At 34.2% G+C, this 27,960-nt stretch overlaps 2 protein-coding genes across 3 annotated transcripts; both read right to left on the reverse strand.

Annotated features, from left to right (window-relative positions):
• Positions 1-558: 558 nt before the first annotated feature.
• Positions 559-10,387, reverse strand: LOC25488127 (ABC transporter C family member 14). Its single transcript, XM_013607792.3, has 11 exons — positions 8,159-10,387; positions 7,178-7,498; positions 6,915-7,001; positions 5,863-6,483; positions 5,154-5,318; positions 4,708-5,002; positions 3,642-3,856; positions 2,959-3,264; positions 2,007-2,070; positions 1,581-1,820; positions 559-1,256 (listed from the first exon to the last, which is right to left on the reverse strand). Exons 1-11 carry the CDS (start codon positions 10,253-10,255, stop codon positions 1,162-1,164), a joined length of 4,506 nt encoding a protein of 1,501 aa, XP_013463246.2. The 5' UTR covers positions 10,256-10,387; the 3' UTR covers positions 559-1,161.
• Positions 559-26,916, reverse strand: LOC25488128 (ABC transporter C family member 14). Of its 2 annotated transcripts, XM_039830443.1 has the most exons (13): positions 24,552-26,916; positions 23,628-23,948; positions 23,344-23,430; positions 22,285-22,908; positions 21,896-22,060; positions 21,184-21,478; positions 20,356-20,567; positions 19,648-19,953; positions 18,076-18,139; positions 17,614-17,853; positions 17,289-17,373; positions 11,529-11,573; positions 559-1,126 (listed from the first exon to the last, which is right to left on the reverse strand). In XM_039830443.1, the coding sequence occupies exons 1-12, from the start codon at positions 26,682-26,684 to the stop codon at positions 11,564-11,566; spliced, it is 4,542 nt and encodes a 1,513-aa protein (XP_039686377.1). In that variant the 5' UTR covers positions 26,685-26,916; the 3' UTR covers positions 559-1,126; positions 11,529-11,563. The 2 variants fall into 2 exon arrangements, with proteins under 2 accessions (XP_039686377.1, XP_013463247.2); XM_013607793.3 differs by lacking the exons at positions 559-1,126; positions 11,529-11,573 and having other exon boundaries at positions 17,115-17,373; positions 24,552-26,915.
• Positions 26,917-27,960: the final 1,044 nt, after the last annotated feature.

The raw sequence follows: 27,960 nt of genomic DNA on the forward strand, positions 1-27,960 counted from the left end.
TGAACGAAAGGTATTTTCAAGAGAAAAAATAGGGCCACAAGAAACCCATAAGATAGAAAAAAATAGTAAAAAAAACTAACTATAATCTGCCTCTAGCAGCAGAGCAAGATCAATGCACAAATAAATAAATAATAGTTTTTCCTCGCATATTATTCTAGAATTTGAATGAATGAAGTTTTATTTTGCTGTCTAAAAAAAAAAATGAAATGGTAGAGAACTTTCATGATCCGAATAAAAAAAGTTTTGTTAACGAGTGTCCCATGACATTCTTTAAGAATCCCAAATTTAGTAATTATTCTTTTAAAAGGTTAACTATTACAATTTTCAATGCATTGAATACACAACTTTTTATAAAAACTTTTTTTTGATCAAAACACTAAAATATACTACCTCAATTCCTTTTTAATTGTCACATTTTGACATTTTACACAAACCAAGACAATCAACAATTGATACTACTTTTGATGCAATAAGGTATACTTTTACTATAATGACCTTATTCATTTAATATTTCATTTCATATATTTCTCTCTTCGCAATAAATAACTAAGGACAATATTGGTAAAACAACATTTAATGTTGTATTGAACTTTGAAAGTGACAGTTAAATAGGAACAAAAATTTTCTCCAAAAGTGACACTTAAAAAGGAACGGAGGGAGTAAAAGACAAGAGAGACCTGAACCGATACAGCACAATCACAAAGTGAAAAACCTATGAAAAGAAAAATCAAATCTATCCCAAGAAGGAAAGGTCTTAAGGAAAGAGGTGTCAAAGACCACCATTGCAGGGAAAAACTAGACAAATAATGACCATTCTTGCCAATCAACTGCTACAAGACTACCCTCTACGAAAATTTGAACAAAAGTATTTATATTCCCACTTATTCTATTGCAATTGAACCAACTATTATGTATCTGCCAAGGCATCTTTGGAGGTACCCTTTTGGACACGAGTGCTCATTCCGGCTGAGTTAAAGCTAGTAGGCTTCATTTTGTTCATCTGCTTCTTCTTCTTTCTCTCTACCTTAGTACTCTCAGATAGACTTGGATAGTGCTGCTGAACCATATAAAATACTTAAAGAGCGCTCGGGACACTGGTTAACATTTTAAAAAATAATAATAGGACCTAACATAAAAAATGACAGAGAACTATAACTATCATTAAGCTGATCTATTAGAATACTCCTTAACCAATGCTGCAAAAAGTGAAGGCCTTTCAAGCAAACGTGATGGCTTGTCATATTCCTTTGCATAACCTGCCAAAAACATCAAATACCCCACAATTCATTATTCAACCAATCTAACTCTATATATATTTATTTCGTACAATAGTTGAACGATTTTAAGATATAAACAGCAAGTTTTTTTGTCAAAATTTTGGTAATAGTAGAAACTACAATGCTAAATGGTTTTTTATTAATATGACACTTCAAATTGAAGGATGTCTTGTATATGGCAACAATAAAACACTGTCATATGCGATTATGTTCAATAACTTCTGATTTTTTAAATTGTTGTCTCCTGGTATGTGTATGTGTTTGAAGTTTCTCAACACATATGGATATATAGCATAAACATACCTTCATCTATGACCAAAACCTTGTCACAATCCATAACTGTTGGTATTCTATGAGCAATGCTAATGATTGTACGATCCGCAAAGTCTTCTCTGATGATCTTCTGTAATACAACATCAGTTTGCGAATCAACTGATGCTGTTGCTTCATCCATGAATAATATTTTGCTGCGTTTTAGCATGATCCTTCCCAAGCATAGAAGTTGCCTTTGCCCCACACTCCAATTGTCTCCACCATCAACCACTAACAAAATAATATAGTAAGCACATTTCAGTTCAAATTCGAATATAGTCTATGAAGGAGTAGTCCAGTGATGTGTGTCGGGACGCTGAATAGGTATTAAGCTTCTGCCGACAAATTAATCACCAACATTTATCTATAAAAAAACTTCTAAAACATGAGATTTATGAGTTGATTTTATTTGATCACCTAAAGCGTCAAGTTTCTCAGGCTTTGCAGCCACAGCATCTTTCAATTGGCACCGCTCAAGACTCTGCAGAAACAAACATAAACATAAAGTTATTAGATATGAGAAGGTAAAACTATTAACTGAATTTCATTCACACATGTAATATCTTCTTTTTCTCTCTATTTCTCCCTTTTACAATGCACAAACAATGATGCAAGAAAATAGTTGATGTAGGAAAATCTCAGCCATCTGATTTTGATCAGTAATTTACAATAATATTGATTTATTTGTTGGGTTTTAAATCCGGACCTTCCAATTTCAATCAAGCGATCTTCAATGTATTGACAATCAATAGAAATATTAAACCATGTTAAAATAATTTCAGCTAGGGCTTTGTTGTCCTCTTTATTGGTTATTATAGAGATGTTTAAAAGAACTTATCTTATGACATAAACACTTGTGTAAGTATTTGAGTGTTGAGTATGACTCTTATTCTTAGTTACCGATAAGTAGAAAGGTTGATCGTGCGAAGCGAGATAGACCTCCCACTGGGCTAAGTCTAAAGGTTTGTTGGGTTGAGACACGGGTGTGTGGGGGCCGAAACCTCCTTGCATTATGGTTTAGGAGTAATTTTCTACTTTGAACCGTAGTATTTAAATACAAGTTGTATACTGTAAACTCTAATCTTTCACTAATAGTAGAAATGAACTGTAGCCTCTTTACAGCAGTCGGAGACTATTGGCCGAACTTTTATTTTAATACACTGCATAGTTTATGATATGTCCATAGACTATTTTTAGTTGATTTTCATTAGCTCTCGATGATAACTGAAATAAGACTTATGCAGATTCTGCCTTATTTCATCTTCAATTATAAAAGCAGCTTATGTCTAAGAAGTTCTAAAAATAAAAAAAATAAAAGATTTTTTAATTAAAATAAAACAAACAAGCAAATATGCAGTGTATTATATACCTTCCAGATTTCTTCTTCTGAATACAAGCCAAGAGGATCAATGTTGGTTCTTACTGTTCCTTGAAAGAGGACAGGCTCTTGTGGAATAATTCCAAAACGCGACCTCAAATCATGAAGGCCAACATTGGAAATGTTAATACCATCAATGATTATTTTTCCAGCTGAAGGCTCAATCAACCTAAATAACACTTGAATGAGTGTTGATTTTCCACTTCCTGTACGGCCAACGACACCGACTTTTTCTCCACCTTCAATTGTTAGAGAGACTCCCTTAAGAACTAGAGGAGTTGTTGGTCTATACCTAACCTGCTCACACCATTTAATAACGAAATATATTAAATATGTACTTAAAGAATGCATGTTACTACTGTTTCAAAAAAAAAGAAAATAATGCATGTTACTATGAGAAATTCTTGATCAGTACCATTGCGTAGAAAACTACTACCGTTTACTTTTGGTGTTTCCAAAAATAATGGTATTTCCTGTTTCTATCTCTACATCATATTTTACTTTTCAACAATTCATGCTTCACAATATTCTCAATTCTGAACTAAACATATTGTCCTAAAGAGTAACCAACAAATGCTTCTTTTCCCAAATGGTATACACTAATTTTGGTTGATTTATGCAGGTCTCTGTTCTCACCACATATTAAATTGACTAATCTTGCAAATAGTATATACCTGTAAATTATGTAACTCTATAGTGCCATGACTAGGCCAATTCTGAGGAGGAGACTTGTCAGCAATTTTCCATGGAGCTTCTGATGAGAGGTTAGTAAACTGTTTTATCCTCTCAACTGAAACCATTTTGTTCTCAACATTGCAAGTCATAGATATGGTAATCGACAAGAGACCACTCAGAGCCAGGCCATAAGACAAAGACATACCAACATATTCTGCAAAACCAAAATTATATCCAAGTGGAACAATTCTTGTCAGTAGGACATCTTTTATATTTACCTAAATATTAAAAGTATGGGATTTGCTAGAACACACCTGCTAGTTTTTGTAAAGGGTATTTTAGCAACATGCACCTTAGAGTCTATTCAACAAATTTTTAGTTATCACTTGCTAAGATACTCCTAAAAAAAGAGTGGGTGTATTTTAACAAATATCTATATGAGCTGTTAATTTACGCCCACTTATTTTTTAAGAGTATTTCAGCAATCAGGGTGAATTTAACCATTTTTTAGTTAGTACTTGCTAAAATACTGCTTCTAGAAAAATAGTATAATGAGATCAAGTTATTTGAGTTTAGCTACCAACGTAAGCACTTGAGGGACTGTTTGGAAGAGTTTATGGAAACAACTTATGACATATCCATACATTGTTTTCAGCTTATTTCTATAAGCTGTCAAAGATAGCCTGTGAAAACAACTCATAACTTATATGAAAACAACTTTGACTTTATTTGATGTTCACTATAGAAATAGTTTATACATAAGCATTTATACTCTAAGCGCTTGATAAACCTGTATATCCAAACAGAACCTTAGTTCTTGACTAAAATGATCGAAATAGGGTTTTAAAAAAAGTCTCAGACTGTGATCTCTTAGCCACAACGTTAAGATTTTTTATATTTCTGTGATTGCAGTCGCGATCAAGGTCACATCAGCCGCATTTGACTGTGTTTTGCGACAAAAGGACCACGGCAGTGACCTTTGCTGTGACAGGGTTTTAAAACCTTTTTAAAATAGTGATTGTTCATGATACTTGTTAAATGAAAAGATGATGAAGGGAATTATACCTGGCCTAGCAATAGCACTTGGCAAAAAGATCATAAAAAGCGTGGCAATGCAAAGGAAAGTCACTCCCATATAGTCCAAGCGAAAACCAAGCCATTCATTTGCACCATTGTTATGAAAATCCATTCTTAGACTTGCATTCACCCTGTCAACATTTTCTTGAGAAAATGCATTCTGCTTTCTTGAGCTACGGATTGTCATAACACCAGAAATGGTCTCTGAAAAGTGATGAATCACTGGAGCTTTTGTGATTGAATCAAGTCGAGTCAATTCCCTAGAAGTTGCAAGATAATATTTCTGCAAACCAAAATGCACCAAAATAAGCACTTGTAATACTGTTTAGGAGATCTTGTGAAACAACTTTGACATGTCTATAAGTTGTTTTTAGCTTATTTCCACAAGCTCTTTTTGGTTGCTGAAAACGTAAATAGGAGTAAGTATATCATACCCTATACCAGTTGCTGAGCCAAAACAGTGGAATTAATAGGAAGACGGTCTCCCAAGAATTCTGGCACGTGACTACGAGGATACTGAATAATCCTACTAATGTTGTCGTCACTAAGTTTACAAAGATTGGAATTTGTATATCCAGGGAAAGTATATCGGTAGATACCTAAACAATTCATAACATGAGTAGAGTTAGCAAGTCCAACAACTACTATTTAAAGAAGAGATGTGTTATTTTGACATAAAATGGGACAACAAAATTCGACAATGGTTATCATTCAAATGCGTGGTTTATTGCATTAATTAGATGGTTAATGAATATTACAAGTTGTTGCAACTCATTATTCATCCAAAAAACACAGTTAACCAAAAAATTTAAGTTATATTTGAACACAAATTGTGGCTCACACATATCATGTATATTATAAAACAACAATAATTTGAACTTGAACATAATTTGGATGGTTATAATAAATATCGTATATATTTTAAACACCTGAAAAATCTTGGTTAACCCCATGCAGATATGTAGTTAATTACGCTATGTGGATGATTAATAGGTTGCAACACTTTGTTATATTCATTAATCATCTATTGAACGTAATTAACCAAATAGTTGTCGATTTCTGTTGTCAAATTTATGCATCAAAATATCATTTCTCATTCAAAGAATAGGCTAGTTTACTAGAGCAGAAATTGAATGAACTCACACGACTCAAAATTCTTCCAGAAGGAGTAGTATCAAAGAATGACATTGGTGCATGAAGGATACTTTGAAGCATTCCAACGAAGAAGCTTTGAGATGTCTTTAAACCCCAATATGTAAAAAAGAAAGCTCTTGCCATAACCACTATACATGACACAACAGCTATAACAGCATAGACAGTAATGAAAGTGAAAGAAGAAACGGCAGAATCATCTGCAGTAGCAATTGCTAGCCAATAATCACTAACCAAAAATGACAGCATCCAAACTACTGATACTGCTACCATTAATGCTACTCCCCACCATCCAAATGCTTCTGTGAAATATTGTTTGTATACTTCAAGATTCACTTGTCCAATTTCTCTTTCCTCATCTTCAATGAGCTTTGCTGCAGTTTTATCAGACTTGGATTGAATTTGAGAAGACTGTTTTTCTCCGCTTTCTTTTTCTTTTGAAATGACGCGGGCGAGTTTTGGAGATTGAGCGGAATCATCACTAGTTTTCTCACTTGTTTCTGCTATTTCCATTGAGGATTCATGAGCAGCTACAAGTGCACCAAAATCTAGGCCTGCTTTGAGAAGTTCATCATACTTTCCACTTTGCACTACTCTCCCTTCTCGCATCACCTTTGAAATTGGTATCAAAACAAGCCAAGTTTCTCAGTTGAACTTGAAAAAACTTTAATGTTTAAGGTTATTTATTGCAAACAAGTTATCAGTTCTCAGCAATCTCAAAAATGATGACTGTGATAGATTAACAGTGCAAAAAAATTACGCTGAAAGTGTATAAAAATTAATCTATATATTTTCCCCCCTGATGAGTGTGATTGATTAACAGTGTAAATATTTTACGCTGAAAGTGTATAAAAATTAATCTATTTGTTTTTTCCCCCTTATTTGGTGAAAGGATTATAAAATACATGTATAACACCATTGATTAACACCTACATCATGAGTATTGTCACTCACTATTGGTAAGATAACTTGGGAGAAACTGAATTGAACTGTCATTTACATAAAAAATCAAACATTTTAGGGACTTGTGAGCATATACATACCATTATAGAGTCAACATTATGCAAGAAATCAACTTGGTGTGTTACAAGTAAAACTGCCTTATCTTTGAGAGTTCCCATGATACATTCCTGCAACAAAAATAGAGAATCAGGAACTTCATTCGTGACTGCATTAGAAAAAAACTGACGTTATCATTTTGATTAATATAATATAATGTTTCTAAAATGAGAAACATCGTTATATCACTAAAAACTAGAAAATTAAGCTATTTAGCACTTCTTGTAAGTTGTAACTTTGTGCTTACCTTAAAAATAAATGATCCTGTTTGAGCATCAACAGCACTGAATACATCATCAAGGAGATAGATGTCACTGTCCTGATATACAGCTCTAGCAAGTTGTATGCGCTGTTTCTGGCCGCCACTGAGGTTAATACCGCGCTCTCCAATCTCGGTTTCGTCACCATCTTCCATCATTACAAGATCCTTTTCAAGGCAGCACACTCTTAGAGCTTCCTTGTACTTTTCCATGTTCATTGGCAAACCAAACAATATGTTTTCTTTGATGGTTGCATTCTGAATCCATGATGTTTGTGCTACATATGCCGTCGTCCCACAAACTCTAACCTGTAACACAAAATCTTTTTCAATACATTTGAAAAGCATAGTCATAAATTCTTGCAACAAAAACAGTCTCACAAATGTTTATGCTAATAGATAAGCTCAAATAAACCAGTCTTAATAGGCCTTACACCTGATATGAATGGTTCAATTTTTTCCCATGTGTCTTAGAAGATGATGAACAAAACAACCTTGTGAATGTCATGAATCTTAAAGATCAACGTTCATGTTCTCTAATAGTTATATGATATGCATGTGCCAAATCCTATCCTAGGACATGAAACATATACTTTTTTTAACATGAATGAATTAATACCTAGGTTTTAGACTGTGATCACTGTCTCAGTAGTAGAAAATAGAAAATGAAGACAAGAAGGCCTAATGCGATAGAGTTTTGCTGTTGTAGCTGCAATTACAGTTTTTAGCGCAACAATTTCTAGCCTGGATGAACCAAATACAAAACTTTTTTAACTCTCCAGTTCTCATGGGAACAAGTCCCTGATAATCCGGAGTTCAGTCGGGAGGTAATTAATGTTACAGTCATAATTCAAACTTGGATTCTCCAAAATGATACAAAATACTATTCTTTTGTGCAAGATGAAGAAAATAACCTGAAGTGTGTTGATTGTAAAAAAAAATTCACGAGTCCAAGGCAAAAAAGCATACCTTTCCTGAGATCTTGAACATTTCCCCCAACACAGAAGCCAGTAATGAAGACTTGCCTGATCCAACAGTTCCTACAACAGCAGCATGGTCCCCTTTCTTAATCACCAATTCCTTAACTCGCAAAGCCTCATTCTCATCCATATCATCCCAAGAAAATTTCCCATCTTTTATCTCCACAGCTACATCACCATTACAGTTCTCCTCTCTTTGCACTGCATTCTCATCCATTTCCTTACTCATCATGAACTTATCCAACCTCCCTAATGATATCGTTGCTTGCGAAATATTGATAAGAGCCTGTGGAAAAGTACTCATAGGCTCTTGAAGTATCTTGATCACTGCAGTTACTGTGAAAACAGTGCCAGCATTCAGAGGAATCCCCATAAAAGTTGCAACTCCAAATGTAAGAACAGTTATAGCTAAAGGAGAAGTAGTCAAAACTCCCATGTTCACAGCAAAATAGTACAAGAATTTCCCAATCCATCCATGTTCGGCTTCACGAAACTGTTGAATCTTGTTCCCGAAGTACTCTTCCCACGCTTGAAATTTAATCACACGCATGTTGTTAAGCAACTCATTCGTTGACTTCATTCTCGAATCGCGGCTCATCATTATCCGAAACTGAAAAACATTACTATTCTTCGATCGATATGCAGTGAAGCAGAAGACAATGGCAGTACCAAGAATTGCTGCAACGACAGATACACCAACATAGCTATACATAAGAGCCAATGCAGCGGCAACTTGTAATGGCATCATCCAAATAGGATGAAACTGCTTCATCAAGTCTGAGAGTTGTTGAGCATCAACAGCCATGTGATTCACAATCTGTCCAGTTCCATGAGCCTGTCTTGAAGAACTTGACAACCTTAAACCCTTTTTGTAAACCGAAGTGATTATGCTCGAGCGAACAAGCATACCTAGTTTCTGAGAATGGAAGTTGAATTGATGAACACTAAGTACTTCAACAGATTTTGCTGCAAAAAGGACACATATCAAAACAATACCTTCACTAGTCGGACTATCTTTCTGTGATGTGAAATCAACAAAACTCTGAATCAGCAATGGACCGACATACATAACACAAAGCCTCATGAATGCAAGAAAGCCAGTGAAAACTATGTGTTTCCAAAAACACCTAAAAAGGGTAACTCCAACTGGATGCTTACTGTTTTCCTCTGGTTTCGGCCAATTGTTTTGAAAAAGTTCAGACATTTTTTCTGCTCTAAAATCAAGAGGAAGTGAAGGAACATCTTCTAGTTTAAGGGGTGTTTGGTAGCCTTTATTGAGTAAAGGATTCAGCCAAAACCACCCTGTTTTGGACAAAAATGAAGAATGGGCATAAGGACTCAAAGTTCTATCGATTGAAATCGATGGATATGTGGCTACTACATCGGATATTCTTATCACATGAATACCTGATGACCCTTTTATTGATATGACAAAAAAGAACACAGATAATGGAAGATTAACCAATGAGAATATGTCATCTATTCTCAAACTAAGCTCCAACTTTTCTTCACGGACAGTTATCAATCGAACAATAGCCGAAACAGCAAACAAAGTAGCAATCACAAAGTTTGCTATCCAATAGATTCTTAGTGATAAAGGGTGTTTGGAAGATTTGAACTTTTTCTCATGTATCATTAGAATCACTATGACTATGTTGGTTATTGCTTGAAACAACCGAAAAAGTGCTTCTATTTGTTTCCATGAAGAAAGGTTATTGGTTTGAGTAAAAGCCAAGATTCCTAGAACAGTGTAACTTATAGCCAAAAGGGTAGTTACCAAAAAGGCTAGTTTGAACAAAAAGGTGATTTTATAGTCAGAATCTTTCTCTTGCAGAAGTGGTTTTGTGATTGAGGAGCTAGTGTTTGCTCTTGAATAGAATCTTGAATAGAGTTTTTGAGCTGCAAAAGCTAAGAGGGAGAGCAAAAACAAGGAATCAAGAGCAGAAAGTAGAAGTCTCTGAGGACAAGGAGATAGGAAAATGAACCTTAACCATTGAAGAATGAATTGTGGTGTAGAAGAAGATGAATGTAAAGGTAAAAGGGTGCATGAAGGAGAAGTTAGCCATGCAGAAGTAGAAGAAGACATGGCTATAAGATTATGGAATGATAATTGTTAAGGTTTCATATTATTTGTTAGAAAATATGTAATGAGTTTGTTGCAGAAAGTATGAGAGACAGAGCATGTAATTGTATAAGACAGACCCCCACAACTATAAATTACCACGCGTTGCGCGAGTTTCACGATGTCTCCCACTAGATCCTCACTCAACAATTTTATCAATTTTATCATTTTTTATGCAGATCATCAGTCAACAATTTTATCATTTTTTATTCCTTCTTTTTGTCTGCAACTAATTTTTGTTTCCCATTCTCTTCAAGAACTCATTTTTCATCCAAATGAAGGAAAAAAATAATGTTAACAAGTGCTAAATATCTAACAATAATAACTTTTGTATACAAAATTGTGTAGTTATAATTTTGATTTGTACTCAGTATGTTTCTATTTAAGTGAACATTTTGCTCATTTCACATTTATTAAGAAAAATGTATTGGTGAATCATTTTCTTAAGTGAAATGCAGGAGTCAGTATTTTAGGACAATATTTTTTTTACAAAAGACTCACTTATATTAAGGGACGGAGGGAGTATTTTCAAGACAAAATTTCTTTTCGTGGATTTCTTAAACAATCCTCTTAGAGCACTTGTTAACCAAACTCATAAAAGAATAAATTAAAGAAGTAAGAGTAATAAATGGGAAAGAGAAATTATAACTAATTTTACAGAAATATTATTGGTTAACTGTGCAGGAAAAATAAATTAAAGAATTGAAAAAAGTAAGAGTGTGTTTGGATGAGGTAATTGAGAAATTTTAAAGAATTTAGAATTCTAGACAATTAAAATGGTTCAATTAAAATGCTTTCATTTCTCAATACTTTTGTTTGGATGGAGTAATAAAAAATTTCACTGTCATCATTTTTGGACAACTTTTATAAATTTTAATTTTTTGGGCAAAATTTTAATTTCAAAAAATTTGAGGGGTCAAATTATAAATTTTGAATATTTTGATGGGTTAATTTGCAATTCTTTGAAAAATGATTGGGGTCAATTTGAAAATTTTGGAAAATTTGAGGACCAAAAAATGAAAAATTATAACAATGAAGAAATTTGAAATTCTTAACTTTTAGGTGTCATTTGAAATTCTTTAAATTTAACTTGAACAAAATAATTCATAAATTTTCATCATTTTAAAAATTATTTAAATTATTATCCAAACAATGAAATTCGTATTTAAATTTCCTCAAAAAATTCTCTATCCTAAATTATGATAGAACTTTCATGATCTAGAAAAACAAATTGGACCTAACATAAAAAATGACAAACAACTATAACTATCATTAAGCTGATCTATTAGAATAAACCAATGCTGCAAAAAGTGAATGCTTTTCAAGCAAACGTGATGGCTTGTCAAATTCCTTTGCAAAACCTAGCAAAAACGTCAAATACCCCACAATTTACATCACCAATCTAAACATATATATGTATTTTTTAATAATAATACAGCAATTGCAGTATTAAAAGGTTTGCACAAATATATTTTTCCAGTAAACTAATGGTGATAATAGAAAGGACAAGATTTTGCTGCAGTTCCTTAAATGTAAGGTGTGTTCGGTATTTAATATTAAACGTTGCTCGACATATATCATTGGTTATGATTCAATTTGTTATGAAAACACATATAAATAGATATATAACATAAACATGCCTGCATCTATGACCAAAACCCTGTCACAGTCCATAACTGTTTGTATTCTGTGAACAATGTTAACAACCGTACGATCTACAAAATCCTCCCTGATGATCTTTTGTATTACAGCATCAGTTTGCGAATCATAACTGAATAATATTTTGCTGCGTTTTAGCATGATCCTTCCGGCTAGCATAGAAGTTGTGTTGATGATTGTAGGAAAATTATTGTGTTCATGTCTTTGCAAATCTTGGGTGTGATATTTTTTATGCTTGGAAAATTTGGGATACTTCATCTTCGTCATTTACTTTTTGCTGATGTTGGTGAAGTTGCTACTCCACGTCTAATTTTGTTGTAATATCTTTTATGGGTTAATTAGGCTCCTCTTTTTTTTTTTCTTTGGTTAGCTTAGTGGCTAGAATTCACTTTTTTTAAAGTGAATAAGTGGGGTGTTCGGGGTTCGAACCTCGACCCCTGCATATAACAATGCATGTCCCTACCAACTGAGCCATGCTCACGGAGACAATTAGACTCCTCTTTAATTCCAAAAAAATAAATAAAATAATATATCTATAATCATATTGGTCCTCTATATTAAATTATTTGCCGTGCACTAAGTTCTTTGAATCCAACTAAAAAATCACCTTAAACTCGGTGTTTAGGAGACTTGTAGCTTCCACTTCAAGTAATTAGAGTATATGAGAATGAGAATGACTAACATTTAAATTTAAATATCTGACATCTCTTACCGAACAAGTTGTTACTAGAATTGATTGAAAGCTCATCAAATTTTCGTGCAAAGTGCAAAAAAATATAATTCAATGCTCTAACAATACTTTTTTTTAGAGGATTTTCTGTCAATAGCTGCCCACTACTTTATTTGACTGAATTAAAGTTGCAAAAGAAAAAGAAAAAAAAACGACAAAATATCCGGTTTGTGGACCGATCTAGACATTTTAGCAAAAGAACTGCACACATATCCAGACATCGACATTTCCAATGATACTTAATTAATGCTCCTAGCCAATTGTTATTGCGTCCATTGAATGGGAACATTGTTTGGTCAACTATTGATTTGCTCGCGCGCTCTCTCTCTCTCCCATCAATGTCCTCATCAATTGTCATTATTCTTACGTGTCATTTTCGAGAAAAATTTTGTTAGTGTCACTTTCAAAGTTCAATGCAACATTAAATATCGTTTTATCAATTGTACTTAATTATTTATTGAGGAGAGATAAATATATGAAATGAGATATTAAATGAATAAGGTCATTATAGTAAAAGTATAGCTTATTGCATCAAAAGTAGTATCAATTGTTGATTGTCTTGGTTTGTGTAAAATGTCAAAATGTGACAATTAAAAAGAAACGGATGTAGTATAATACACCCTCCGATCACAAATATAAGCAAACATTCATGTTTTAGATTCATTCAATAAATGATGTATGTGCCTACATACATCATTTATTGAATGAATCTAAAATATGATTTTTTGCTTATATTTGTGATCGGAGGGTGTACATATTAAGAAAATGTGTACAAGTTCGGCCTTACAATTTCGACAATTGTCAGTTTAGCTAGGACTTCTAGACATTAATTCCTTTTCAAATAAAAGTGGTTTTAAGTGTCTTACTTCCTCCGTCCCAAATTGTAAGACGTTTTGGCCATTTTACACGTATTAAGAAATGTAATTAATATTGCGTGGGAAAGAAAAATTATGAGTTGTTTTACAAAATTATCCCTAATAAATGGTATGGAAAAGATAAATGAAATAATTGAAAGAAGAGAGAGTAATTAATAGTTAAGGATATAATAGGAAAAGTAACATAAATATTTCATTGGTATTGTAAAACGACATATAATTTGGGACAAATTTTTTTTCTAAAGCGACATACAATTTGGGACGGAGGGAGTATTAAGTATTTGTGTATTCTTCATTATCAATCAAATATATTAAATTGAGAGTGATAAAAATATAAATTAGAGTTATAATTAAAAAAATAAATATTTCATTAAAAATTTGTTGCCGCATTGATGAGTCCAAATGATATATATAACCAACCATTCATTGTGTCCATGATGGGAACGGAAAGTTGTCTTGTGTCTATCCTCCTCCTTAACAAGGATTTGGTGGTACCTGTAATGAAGATCAAGCTTGGAAAAAAAAAAAATTGCTACATGTAATTCATCCACAGTGACCATTGGGAAGAACTTTTATCACCCTGTTTGTCACAAGTTTTCCTTGATGAAAAAAAGTGCCACATATGAGGCCCCCCCCCCCCCCCCCCCCAGCCATGGAAAGAAGAAACACCGGTACTAATAATTCATTGCTTTGTACTTTGAAATTGTTAGAGGCAATTATTGAACCCATCCATCCCTCAGTGAGTTCGTTCTTTCCATGGGACGTCAAGCACTCCGAAAGACTCTTTTCTGGTTCAACCATTAGGCTCTTGGAGGTGGATTATTTAGGCCATCAAGTCTCTGGTTCAGGTGTGGTGATGGATGGAAGTAAGGTCTGTGCAGTAATGTAATGGCCACAACCTAAAAACGTCAAATAGTTTTGTATGCTCTTGGGGTTAACTGGATACTATCGTCGATTTATCAAATATTATGCAACTATTGCAGGGCCATTAACAGAACTACTCAAGAAAGACGCTTTTACTTGGAACGAAGATGCAGACCAAGCTTTTTATTAAGCTTAAATAAGCCATGACAGCAACACCTGTACTTGCTCTGCCGAATTTACATAACCTTTTGTTGTTGAAACTGATGGGTAAGGAACCGATGTAAGAGCAGTGATAAATCAGAACGGCCACCCAGTTGCATTTTTCTCCAAGAAACTAGCTCCACTTATATGAGGGAACTGTTGGCCATTACTGAGACTTTGGAAAAGTTCCAACACTACTTATTGGGACATAAATTCATTCTCTGAACGGACCAAAAGAGCTTGAAAACTCTCCTGGACCAATCCTTGCAAACCCCCAAACAGCAGGCGTGGTTTCACAAATTTATGGGGGTATAATTTCACAATTGAATACAAACCAGGAAAGGAGAATATGATAGCCGACTCATTGTCTCGAGTTTTCTTCATGGCTTGGTCCGAGCCAGTACCATCCCTACTACAAGAACTGCGAAAAGAGGTTGCACATAATGTTCAGTTACAAGCTTTGGTGCGGGAATGTCAAGAAGAGTCTCAGGGGCACTCTCATTATACAGATAGAGATGGTGTTTTGTTATGGAAAGGGAGGATCGTGCTAGCCGCAAACAACACATTGATTGAGAAAATTCTACAGGAATATCACTCCTCGGCCTTCACCGATTGGAGGTCATGCAGGTAGCACTCGAACCATAGCTAGAATTGCATCATAATTTTTTTGGCCTAAATTGAAGGAAGATGTGAAGTTGTTTGCAAAAAATTGCTTAGTTTATCAAAAAGCTAAGACTGTAGATGTGTTACCAGCCAGATTGTTGCACCATTACCTATACCACATCAAGTGCAAGATGATGTGGCGATCGATTTTATTACCGGTCTTTCAAATTCCTTGGATTCACGGTCATCATGGTGGTTATTGATAGATTGGCAAAATACAATTTTTTTTGGCTATGAAGACTGATTACAGAAGTCAGTCGGTGGCTGCAACCTTTAGGACTAATATTGTCAAACTACACGGAGTCGCTAAGTCGATTATCTCAGATAGAGATAAGATTTTTACTAGTAATTTTTTGCAGCACTTGCTTAAGATGCAAGGCACTACTCTAGCTATGAGTTTGGCATACCATCCTCAATCTGATGGTCAATCGGAGGTCGTAAATAAGATTCTCGAAATATATTTAAGGTGTTTCACTTTTCATAATCCTAAGGGCTGGTATAAAGAATTGGTGTGGGCTAAATTCTGGTATGATACCTCGTTAATTTCTGTAAATATCCTGCTCGAATTATAGCACTACAGAAATGGTAGAACTTTCATGATCTAGAGCCAAAAAAATTGACCTAACATCATAAATGGAAAACAACTATAACTATCATTAAGCTGATCTATTAGAATACTCCTTAACCACTGCTGCAAAAAGTGAAGGCCTTTCAAGCAAACATGATGCCTAGTCATATTCCTTTGCAAAACCTGCCAAAAATATTACTGGTCTTCTAAATTCCGAATTCCGTTGGATTCACGGTCATCTTTTGGCTATGAAGACTCATTACACAAGTCAGTCGGTGGCTGCAACCTTTAGGTAGGACTAATACTGTCAAACTACACGGAGTCCCTAAGTCGATTATCTCAGATAGAGATAAGGTTTTTACTAGTAATTTTTGGCAGCACTTGTTTAAGATGCAAGGCACTACTCTAGCTATGAGTTCGGCATACCATCCTCAATCCAATGGTCAATCAGAGGCCGTAAATAAGATTCTCGAAATGTATTTAAGGTGTTTCACTTTTCAGAACCCAAAGGGCTGGTATAAAGCATTGGAGTGGGCTAAATTCTGGTATAATACATCGTTTCATGGTAGTTTGTGCATGACTCCCTTTATGGCTGTGATGGTCACTATGCTCCTAATCTCAACAGATATGTGACAGATAGTAAGGACCCTCCAGAAGTACAAAAACAACTATATGATAGGGATCTTTTATTGACTCATTTGAGAGATAATCTTAACAGGTCCCAACAACAAATGAAACACTACGCAGACAAAAAGAAAAGGGATGTGTAGTTTAAGGTGGGAGGTGAGGTATTGGTAAAATTACAGCCTTACCGACAACACTCTGTGAGCCTGCAAAAGAACCACAAACTGTCAATGCGATATTTTGGCCCCTTTAAGGTAGTAGCCAATGTGGGCGTTGTTGTTTACAAACTGCAGTTGCCGGACAAAAACCAAGATACGTTCCATGTTTCACAGTTAAAGGCTTTCTCTGGGACTGCCAAAGAACCGTATCTACCATTTTCATTGACCACAACCGCTATGGGTCCGGTTTTGATGCCTACTGCCATCCTACGCACCATAACTGTGATCACTAATGGTAAGAGGGTGAACCATGGCTTGATTCAATGCCCAGAATCCGAAGCAACGTGGGAAGAGTTGGAGGGTTTAAAAGACCATTATCCTTTTTTATCCTTGAGGATAAGGTTCCTTTTAATGGGGAAGGTGATGTAACAGACTCAGGTTATGCACCGCTTCTAGTAGTAGAGCAAGAACAATACACAAATAATATAAAAAATAATTAAGCCAAACTTGATTTCTGTAACTCGATAATTTCTCTTGGATATTATCCTGCTCGAATTATAGAACTACAGAAATGGTAGAACTTTCATGATCTAGAAAGAAAAAAATTGGACCTAACATAAAAAATGACAAACACTATAACCATCATTAAGCTGATCTATTAGAATACTCCTTAACCAATGCTGCAAAAAGTGAAGGCCTTTCAAGCAAACGTGATGGCTTGTCATATTCCTTTGCAAAACCTGCCAAAAATATCAAATACCCCACAATTCATTATTCAACCAATCTAACTCTATATTTATTTCATACAATAATTGCATTATTTAAAGACAGAAACACTTGGGATTAAAGGTGTGTTCGGTATTTAATATTAATGTTGCACGACATATATCATTAGTGTCTTTGTTGTGTCCGGTTTGAATGTAAATGTGTTTATGTTCCAGTTTGTTATGAAAACATATAGATATATAACATAAAGATACCTGCATCTATGACCAAAACCCTGTCACAATCCATAACTGTTGGTATTCTGTGAGCAATGCTAATAATTGTACGATCTGCAAAATCCTCTCTGATGATCTTTTGTATTACAGCATCAGTTTGCGAATCAACTGATGCTGTTGCTTCATCCATGAATAATATTTTGCTGCGTTTTAACATGATCCTTCCCAAGCATAGAAGTTGCCTTTGCCCCACACTCCAATTGTCTCCACCATCAACCACTAACAAAATAGTATAATAAACACATTTCAGCTCATACATTCTTATAACATTCGATTAAACTATTTAAAATACGTTCTTATAACATTCGATTAAACTATTTAAAAAGAAGTCTCTGAAGGTTTAGCATTCGATCCCTGCTGCTACTGACAAATTAACCACTAACATTTGCCTATAAAAAACAATGAGAATATGATATTTATGAGAAGAGTTTATTTGATCACCTAAAGCGTCGAGTTTCTCAGGCTTTGCAGCCACCACTTCTTTCAATTGGCACCGCTCAAGACTCTGCAGAAACAAAGATGAACATTAACATATTAACTGAATTTCATCCATGTATGTAGGATGTTATTCTGCACTTTTCTTCTCCCTTTTGCAGTGCACATAGAATGATCCGGTCAATTAGTGACTACAGGTAAATCCCAGTTATACAATCTTAATCGGTAATTTACAATATTTTTTTATTTATGATCTTTAAATTCAGACCTTCTGATTTCAGTCAAAGGGTCTCCAATATATTGACTACAATACTACAGAATTCCCTAACTGTATAGTACCCTATGAAGCCCCGATACCGATACGATATGATACCGATACGGCGATACGGGAAAATTTTCAAAATTCCCAATACGATACGGCCTCGATACGTTATTAAAAAATTAAATTTAGAATTAATAGTATAAGTGCACAATGTATAAACATAACTAAAAATGATAATAAACAAACATTCACATTAATGAAAATGATCAAAACAAGTGACAATTACATATTTTTTCCGCACAAATTAGATAGAATATAGCTAAATATCATTAGTATCATCCAAAGAGAACATCATAAGTACTATAAAAAAAAAAGAACATTTTTGTCTAATGTTGACTACTTAACAGTTAACACTAATTTATATCGAAAACAAACAGCAAAGAAACATAACATTAGAGAGAAGAGAAACAAAGTAGAATTCAATCACCGGTAATGGTTAGAAGAGAGAATAACTATTGGCTATTGCTATGTGGTGACGAGAAACCCTATTTTTTTAGGTTAGAAGAGACAATATGATTTTGATAGCGCAGCCAGACTTGATAGGTGTTGGAGTATAAGTAAGCTGTGTCGGAGTGCAAGTTAGTCGTATCCGACACGTATCGGTCATTTTTTTCCTTCAAAAAATAAATATTAATTGCCCGATACTTCTCCGATACGCGTATCCGACACGTATCGGTCATTGTTTTTCAAAAAAATAAATATTAATTGCCCGATACTTTTCCGATACGCGTATCGGGACGTATCGGGGCGTATCGGTATCGGATACGTGTCGGATACGATACTTCACCATTTTTGGAGTATCGGGGCTTTAGAGATAGTACCTGTTGACAATCAATTAAAAACTCAAACCATATTAAAATAATTTCAGCAAGGGCGTTGTTATTATATGGATGCTTGAAAGAGCTTATCTTGTGACATAAATACTTATATAAGTATTTTAAAGATCTTATGAAAATAGTTTATGATATATCCATTTTTTCGAAGAAGCCAAACTAGCTCGCCGAAATTGGCACCAGGGAGAATCGAAAATAAGACCTTGAGACTCCATGGTCCCAAGCCAACACCACCAGACCTACCCAAATGGGTTTATGCAGATTCTGCCCTTATTTCATCTCCAATCATAGAAGCAGCTTGTGTCTATGAACCACTTATTGAATAAGTTATTTATCCAAACACTCCTTATAGACTATATGCTCATGTAAGAATTTCATAACATAAAAATAAAACAACAAGCAAATATGCAGTGTATTATATACCTTCCAAATTTCTTCTTCTGAATACAATCCAAGAGGATCAATGTTGGTTCTTACTGTTCCTTGAAAGAGGACAGGCTCTTGTGGAATAATTCCAAAACGTGACCTCAAATCATGAAGACCAACATTGGAAATGTTAATACCATCAATGATTATTTTTCCAGCTGAAGGCTCAATCAACCTAAATAACACTTGAATGAGTGTTGATTTTCCACTTCCTGTACGGCCAACAACGCCAACTTTTTCTCCACCTTCAATTGTTAGAGAGACTCCCTTAAGAACTAGAGGAGTGTTTGGCCTATACCTAACCTGCTCACACCATTTAATAACGAAATATATTAAATATGTACTTAAAGAATGCATGTTACTACTGTTTCAAAAAAAAGAAAATAATGCATGTTACTATGAGAAATTCTTGATCAGTACCATTGCGTAGAAAACTACTACCGTTTACATTTGGTGTTTCCAAAAATAATGGTGTTTCCTGTTTCTATCTCTACATCATATTTTACTTTTCAACATTTCATGCTTCACAATATTGCTCAATTCTGAACTAAACATATTGTCCTAAAGAGTATGCAAAATATTTAAAACCTAAGTAACCAACACATGCTTCTTTTCCCAAATGGTATACACTAATTTCGGTTTATTTATGCAGGTTCTCAGTTCTCACCACATATTAAATTGACTAATCTTGCAAATAGTATATACCTCTAAATTATGTAACTCTATAGTTCCGTGACTAGGCCAATTCTGAGGAGACTTATCAGCAATTTTCCATGGAGCTTCTGATGGAAGGTTAGTAAACTGTTTTATCCTCTCAACAGAAACCATTTTGTTTTCAACACTGCAAGTCATTGTTATGGTAAATGACAAGAGACCACTCAAAGACAGTCCATATGATAGAGACAAACCAACATATTCTGCAAAACCAAAATTATATCCAAGTGGAACAATTCTTTGTTAGGAAGACATCTTTCATATTTATCTAAATATTATAAGTATAATGATATCAAATTAATAAATGAATGGTTATGCATTACAAAATTCATTATTTATGGCATGTTTGAATTGAAATATTTGAGCTTAACTACTAGCATGAGTGCTTGTGAGACTATTTTGGAGAGCTTATGGAAACAACTTATGACATATGTATAAGCTGTTTTCAGCTTATTTCTATAGCTTCTCAAAGATTGCATATGAAAATAATTTATAGCTTATAAGAAAATAGTTTATTATAATATATTATAGAAATCGCTTATACATAGCACTTGTATCGTAAGCATTTATGTTGGAAGCGCTTAATAGATGTGTTTATCCAAACAGAAGCTTAGTTTTTGTTTAAAATGTGTGAAATAGGGTTTTAAAAAAGTCTGTGATTGCGATCTTAGTCACGGCATTAAGATTTATAATGTCTCTGTGACCACTGTGATTATCATCAAAAGGACCATAACCACAACGTTACTGTGACCGAGTTTTAAAACCTAAGTATTGACCATCATAATGTGGTTAGATGAAAAGATATGAAAGGGATTGTACCTGGCTTAACAATAGCACTTGGCAAAAAGATCATAAAAAGGGTGGCAATGCAAAGGAAAACAACTCCCATATAGTCCAAACGAAAACCAAGCCATTCATTTGCACCATTGTTATGAAAATCCATTCTTAGACTTGCATTCACCCTGTCAATATTTTCTTGAGAAAATGCATTCTGCTTTCTTAAGCAACGGATTGTCATAACACCAGAAATGGTCTCTGAAAAGTGATGAATCACCGGAGCTTTTGTGATTGAATCAAGTCGAGTCAATTCCCTAGAAGTTGCAAGATAAAATTTCTGCAAACCAGAACAATGAGTGTCAAAATGCACCAGATATAGTCTAAATGAGAGAGCTTATGACATGTCTATAACCTGTTTTCAGTTTGATTTTCTTTATTCTGTTGTGATAGAAACATCTTATACAATAAGCACTTATGCTATAAGCGCTTAATTAATTTGTTTATCCAAACAAGACAAATACTCGGTTACTTTCAAAATTTCATGGTCTTCAAACCTAACTCAACTTTACAAAATCAACTTATAATGCAAGTGTAACCCTCACGCCTAGAATAGACTCCATTTATATATGGTTGGTTGTGCATTCTTATTTTTCATACTCATATTATGGACAATTTATTGTACTACTACTACTACTACTATTATTATTATTATATACTGTTGCTGCAAATTTAAATTGGAGTAAGTATATCATACCCTATACCAGTTGTTGAGCCAAAACAGTGGAATTAAGAGGAAGACAGTCTCCCAAGAATTCTGACATGTGACAATGAGGATACTGAATAATGATAAGTATGCTACCATTACAAAGTTTACCAACATTGGAATTGATATATCAACCCAAAGTATATCGGTAGATACCTAAGCAATTCATAATAAAAGTACAGTTAGAATTTAGAAAGTCCGAACAATTTAGATGGTCAATGCTGTTCAAAAACATGGTTAATTCCGTCTGGTAGATGGTTAATGAATGTAAAGGTGTTGCAACTAATTAATCATCAACAGAGCACAATTAACCACAATTTTCAGGTGCATATTAAACACAATTAAACCAAACATCAAAAGGGATGTTACGTGAAACTCACACGACTCAAAATTCTGCCTGAAGGAGTAGTATCAAAGAATGACATTGGTGCGTGAAGGATACTTTGAAGCAATCCAATGAAGAAGCTTTGAGATGTCTTTAAACCCCAATAAGTAAACAAGAGAGCTCTCACCATAACAACTATGCATGCAACAACAGCTATAACAGCATAGACAGTAATGAAAGTGAAAGAAGGAATGCCAGAATCATCTGCAGTAGCAATTGCTAGCCAATAATCACCAGCCAAAAATGACAGCATCCAAGCCACTGACATTGCTACCATGAGTGCTATTCCCCACCATCCAAATGCTTCTGTGAAATAATGTTTGTATACTTTAAGGTTTACACGTCCAGTTTCTCTTTCCTCGTCTTCAATGAGCTTTGCTGCAGTTTTATCAGACTTAGGTTTATCTAGAGAAGACTGCTTTTCTAGCGCGCTTTCTTTTTCTTTCGAAGCGATGCGAGCTAATTTTGGAGACTGAGCAGATTCATCGCTAGTTTTATCACTTGTTTCTGCAATTTCCATTGAGGATTCATGAGCTGCCACAAGTGCACCAAAATCTAGACCTGCTTTGAGAAGTTCATCATACTTTCCACTTTGTACTACTCTCCCTTCACGCATCACCTTTAAAGTTGGTATCAAAATAAGCCAAATATATTAGATTTGTATGAAATTTTTTCCAAATCCAAGAAAATAAATGTTATAATAACAGGTATATAAGCATGTGGATTTGGCTACTCTGAAGTTAGTATTTCACTTTAGTCGACGAGAAATCCAATCGTTGATATTCCAACACATCTATGATTTGTTATGCATGTGCTCGGAATACTAAAAGTGATTTTCTCATCAACAATTGAGACCTAAGATTGCTTAATTAGAGGATCAGAATACTAATAAAGATTTTCTCATCAACAATTGAGACCTAAGACTAAGATTGCTTAATTAGAGGATCAAAATCCAATAGAGATATGAATAAAATATGTGTGCGTGTGTGTGTAAATAATGCAATTTATTTTTCCAAATTTTTGGTGATATCATAATAAAATACATATATCATACCATTATAGAGTCAACATTATGCAAGAAATCAACTTGGTGGGTTACAAGTAAAACAGTCTTATCTTTGAGAGCTCCCATGATACATTCCTGTAACAAGATTGAAAAAAATCAGGTATTCATCATTTATGATGGAATCAAATATCATTTTGATTGATATAATATATTGTTTCTAATTATTATTTACTCAATATTGTTTCTAATCTTAAAAACATTACATCACTAAAAACTAAATATAGAACTATTTAACACTGCTTGTAACTTATAAGTTGTAAATTTTTGCTTACCTTAAAAATAAATGATCCTGTTTCAGCATCAACAGCACTGAATACATCATCAAGGAGATAGATGTCAGTGTCATGATATACAGCTCTAGCAAGTTGTACCCGTTGTTTCTGGCCACCACTGAGGTTAATACCTCGCTCTCCAATCTCAGTTTCATCACCATCTTCCATCATTTCAAGATCCTTTTCAAGGCAGCACACTCTTAAAGTTTCCCTGTACTTTTCCAAGTTCATTGGTAAGCCAAACAATATGTTTTCTTTGATGGTTGCATTCTGAATCCATGATGTTTGTGCTACATATGCCGTCGTCCCACAAACTCTGACCTGTAAGATTTTACAAGTAATGATCATAATTGTAAAAGATAAAAGTAAATTTTCACAGCACATTCACAAAACAATAAAATGTTTTCGAACACATTTGAAAGTATAGTCATGAATTCTTGTAACGAAAAAATTGCACCGACTGAAACAGTCTCAAATGTTTATGTCAATAGATAAGCTCAAATAAGCCATTACAAACAGGCCCTACGGTTGATAAGCACGGTTAATTCTTTCCCATGTGTCTTACATGATGATGAACAGAACAACCTTGAGAATGCAATGAATTTAAATATCATATGATATCCATGAGTATAATACTATTGTAGGATATGTGACTTATACTTTTTTTGAATATGATCATGAATGAATTAATACCAAGGTTTTAGGTTGTAACTCACAGTAGAAAATTGTGGACAAATGCGGCTATGTGATCCAAAATGCTGTTGCAGATAATGTTTTGGCCACTATTACAGTTTTTAACAACAATTTCTAACCTTATTGTTACAAATCTTTTTTGCAACAAATACTAATCTTTAGCAGAAGAAAATAACTTGAAGTGCAAAAAAATAAATAAACTGCATGAGTCCAAAGCAAAGCATAGCATACCTTTCCTGAGATCTTGAACATTTCTCCCAACACAGAAGCCAATAATGAAGACTTGCCTGAACCAACAGTTCCTACAATAGCAGCACGGTCCCCTTTCTTAATTACCAACTCTTCCACTGTCAACGCCTCATTCTCATCCTTATCATCCCATGAAAATTTCCCATCTTTTATCTCCACGGCTACATCACCATCACAATTCTCCTCTCTTTGCACTGCATTCTCATCCATTTCCTTACTCACCATGAACTCATCCAACCTCCCTAAAGATATTGTTGCTTGAGAAATCATTATAAGAGCTTGCGGGAAAGTCCTCACAGGCTCTTGAAGAATCTTGATAATCGAAGTTATTGTAAATACAGTGCCGGCATTCAAAGGAATTCCAATTAAAGTTGAAGTTCCAAAGGTAAGAACAGTTACAGCTAATGGGGCAGTACCCAAAACTCCTATGTTAACTGCAAAATAGTACAAGAATTTCGCAATCCATCCATGCTCAGCTTCGCGAAACTGTTGAATTTTGTTACCAAAGTACTCTTCCCACGCTTGAAACTTAATCACACGCATGTTGTTAAGTAACTCGTTTGTCGCCTTCATCCTCGAATCGCGGCTCGTCATTATCTTAAACTGGAAACTATTACTACTCTTCGTTCGATAGAGTGTGAAGAGAAACACTATGCTAGTTCCAAACACTGCTGCAAGTACTGATAGACCAACATAGCTGTACATAAGAGCCAATGCAGCACCAACTTGCAATGGCATCAACCATATAGGATGAAACTGCATCATCAAATCTGAGAGCTGTTGAGCATCAACAGCCATGTGATTAACAATTTGGCCAGTTCCATGAGCTTGTCTTGAAGAACTTGACAACCTTAAACCCTTTTTGTAAACTGAAGTGATTATGCTCGAACGAATAAGCATACCGAGTTTTTGAGAGTGGAAGTTAAATTGATGAACACTAAGTACTTCAACTGATTTTGCTGCAAAAAGGACACATATCAAAACAATACCTTCACTAGTCGTACTATCTTTCCTTGATGTGAAATCAACAAAACTTTGAATCAACAAGGGACCAACATACATAACACAAAGCCTAATGACTGCAATGAAGCCCGTGAAAGCTATTTGTTTCCAAAAACACCTAAAAAGGGTAACTCCAACTGGATGCTTACTGTTTTCCTCTGGTTTTGGCCAATTGCTTTGAAAAAGTTCAGACATTTTTTCTGCTCTAAAATCAAGAGGAAGTGAAGGTACATCTTCTAGTTTAAGGGGTGTTTTGTAACCTTTATTGAGTAAAGGGTTCATCCAAAACCACCCTGTTTTAGACAAAAATGACGAACAAGCATAAGGACTCAAAGTTCTATCGGTCGAAATTGACCGATATGTTGCTACTACATCGGATATTCTTATCACGTGAATACCTGATGACCCTTTTACGGATATCACAAAAAAGAACACAGATAATGGAAGATTAACCAATGAGAATATATCATCTATTTTCAAACTAAGCTCCAACTTTTCTTCACCGACAGTTATCAATCGAACAATAGCTGAAGCAGCAAACAAAGTTGCAATTACAAAGTTTGCTATCCAATAGATTCTTAGTGATAAAGGGTGTTTGGAAGATTTGAACTTTTTCTCATGTACCATTAGTATCACTATCACTATGTTGGTTATTGCTTGAAACAACCGAAAAAGTGCTTCTATTTGTTTCCATGAAGAAAGTTTATTGGTTTGAGTAAAAGCCAAGATTCCTAGAACAGTGTAACTTATAGCCAAAAGGGTAGTTACCAAAAAGGCTAGTTTGAACCAAAAGGTGATTCTATAGTCAGAATCTTTGTCCTGCAGAAGTGGTTTTGTGATTGAGGAGCTAGTGTTTGCTCTTGAATAGAATCTTGAATAGAGTTTTTGAGCTGCAAAAGCTAAGAGAAAGAGCAAAAACAAGGAATCAAGAGCAGAAACAAGAAGTCTCTGAGGACATGGAGATAGCAAAATGAACCTTAACCATTGAATTATGAGTTCTGGTGTAGAGGAAGATGAATCTACAGGTAAAAGGGTGCATGAAGGAGAAGTTAGCCATGAAGAAGTAGACATTGTTAAAAGATTATTATGTGATGAAAACTGATAAGGTTTCATATCATGTTTATGTAATGTTACATATACTAGAAAATATGTAACAAGTTTGATACATAATTATGATGCATGAAGAGAATATCAAATAGAATTTGATACTGTAAATGATTGAACAAAAGAAAGAAGAAGCGTAGTGTAGAGGGAAAAGAGGTGTGAAATGAAATGAATGAAGTTCAATGAGAACACGGAAAGGGTATAGAAGGAATGTGAATGTGTTAATGGTGGAGGCCAGAGTGTTGTTTCTGTTGGATTTTGTTTGTAAAGTGGAACATTATGGTAATAAAATAAGCACCATGCGAACCACGCATTTAGTATACTAAAAAAATATTCAAATAAAATATAGGAGATAGCATGTAACTGTACTTGTGTCGTATGTACAATGAATTAATATCAAATCTTAAACTTTTATCTTAATGTGCCTCTCAAAAATATCTTTGATAAATGATATCAAATTAACTTTTTGTTGAATAATAATGTGTATTAACTTTTTGTCCTGTAAAGATCTATATTAGCTTATCAAGAGTACATAAGAATGATAATGATTGGCTTGTTGGTTTATTTTTAGATAGCCGACGTCGTATATCAGAGTGAAACTGAATTTATATGAATATTTTTTCAATTTAGTATTTTCCAAAGATCAAATTGTAAATGTTCGCATCATCTAATCAAGTGATCCCAAACATTTAATTATTTAATATCATATTATTTTTTAAATAAATTTAAATTTGAATTAGTTTTCTTACATGTTATTAAAAGAGTGGGATCTAAAAGTGGTGACTTTGTAAAGGGAGATAGGTGAAGAGAGAAATGATAGTTAAGATGAGAGACTCATGTGCATTTTCCTCCACGCACTTACCAAATCACAAATTCACAATTTTTAGGTTCTGTTTGAATAACCTAAAACTAACGGAGCGAAGCAAAACGAAATGAAATGGAATGGACAGAACGGAATAAAGATTTCATCCCATCCTTTAGATACTTTATGATGGAATGGTACTAATTTTTCATTCTATTGTTTGGAAATTTGACAAAATGAAATAAGTTATAATTTTTTATTCTAATTTTACCCTTTATTTAAAATAACATCAATATATTAAATTCTCAACTCAAATCTATAGGTTAATTTTGGCTAATATTAGTAATGACCTACTATCTTTATTTTTTGAATGGCTAACTAGTTACAAACCCGTGTTTCGCACGGGTTCAATAACGTTTTTGATAAAAAAAAAAATCGAAAGAAGATATGTTAAAACGACGGAACATTATGATTCATCATAAA

This window comes from Medicago truncatula, chromosome 2 (genome assembly GCF_003473485.1).
Source record: "Medicago truncatula cultivar Jemalong A17 chromosome 2, MtrunA17r5.0-ANR, whole genome shotgun sequence".
Lineage (NCBI taxonomy): Eukaryota > Viridiplantae > Streptophyta > Magnoliopsida > Fabales > Fabaceae > Medicago > Medicago truncatula.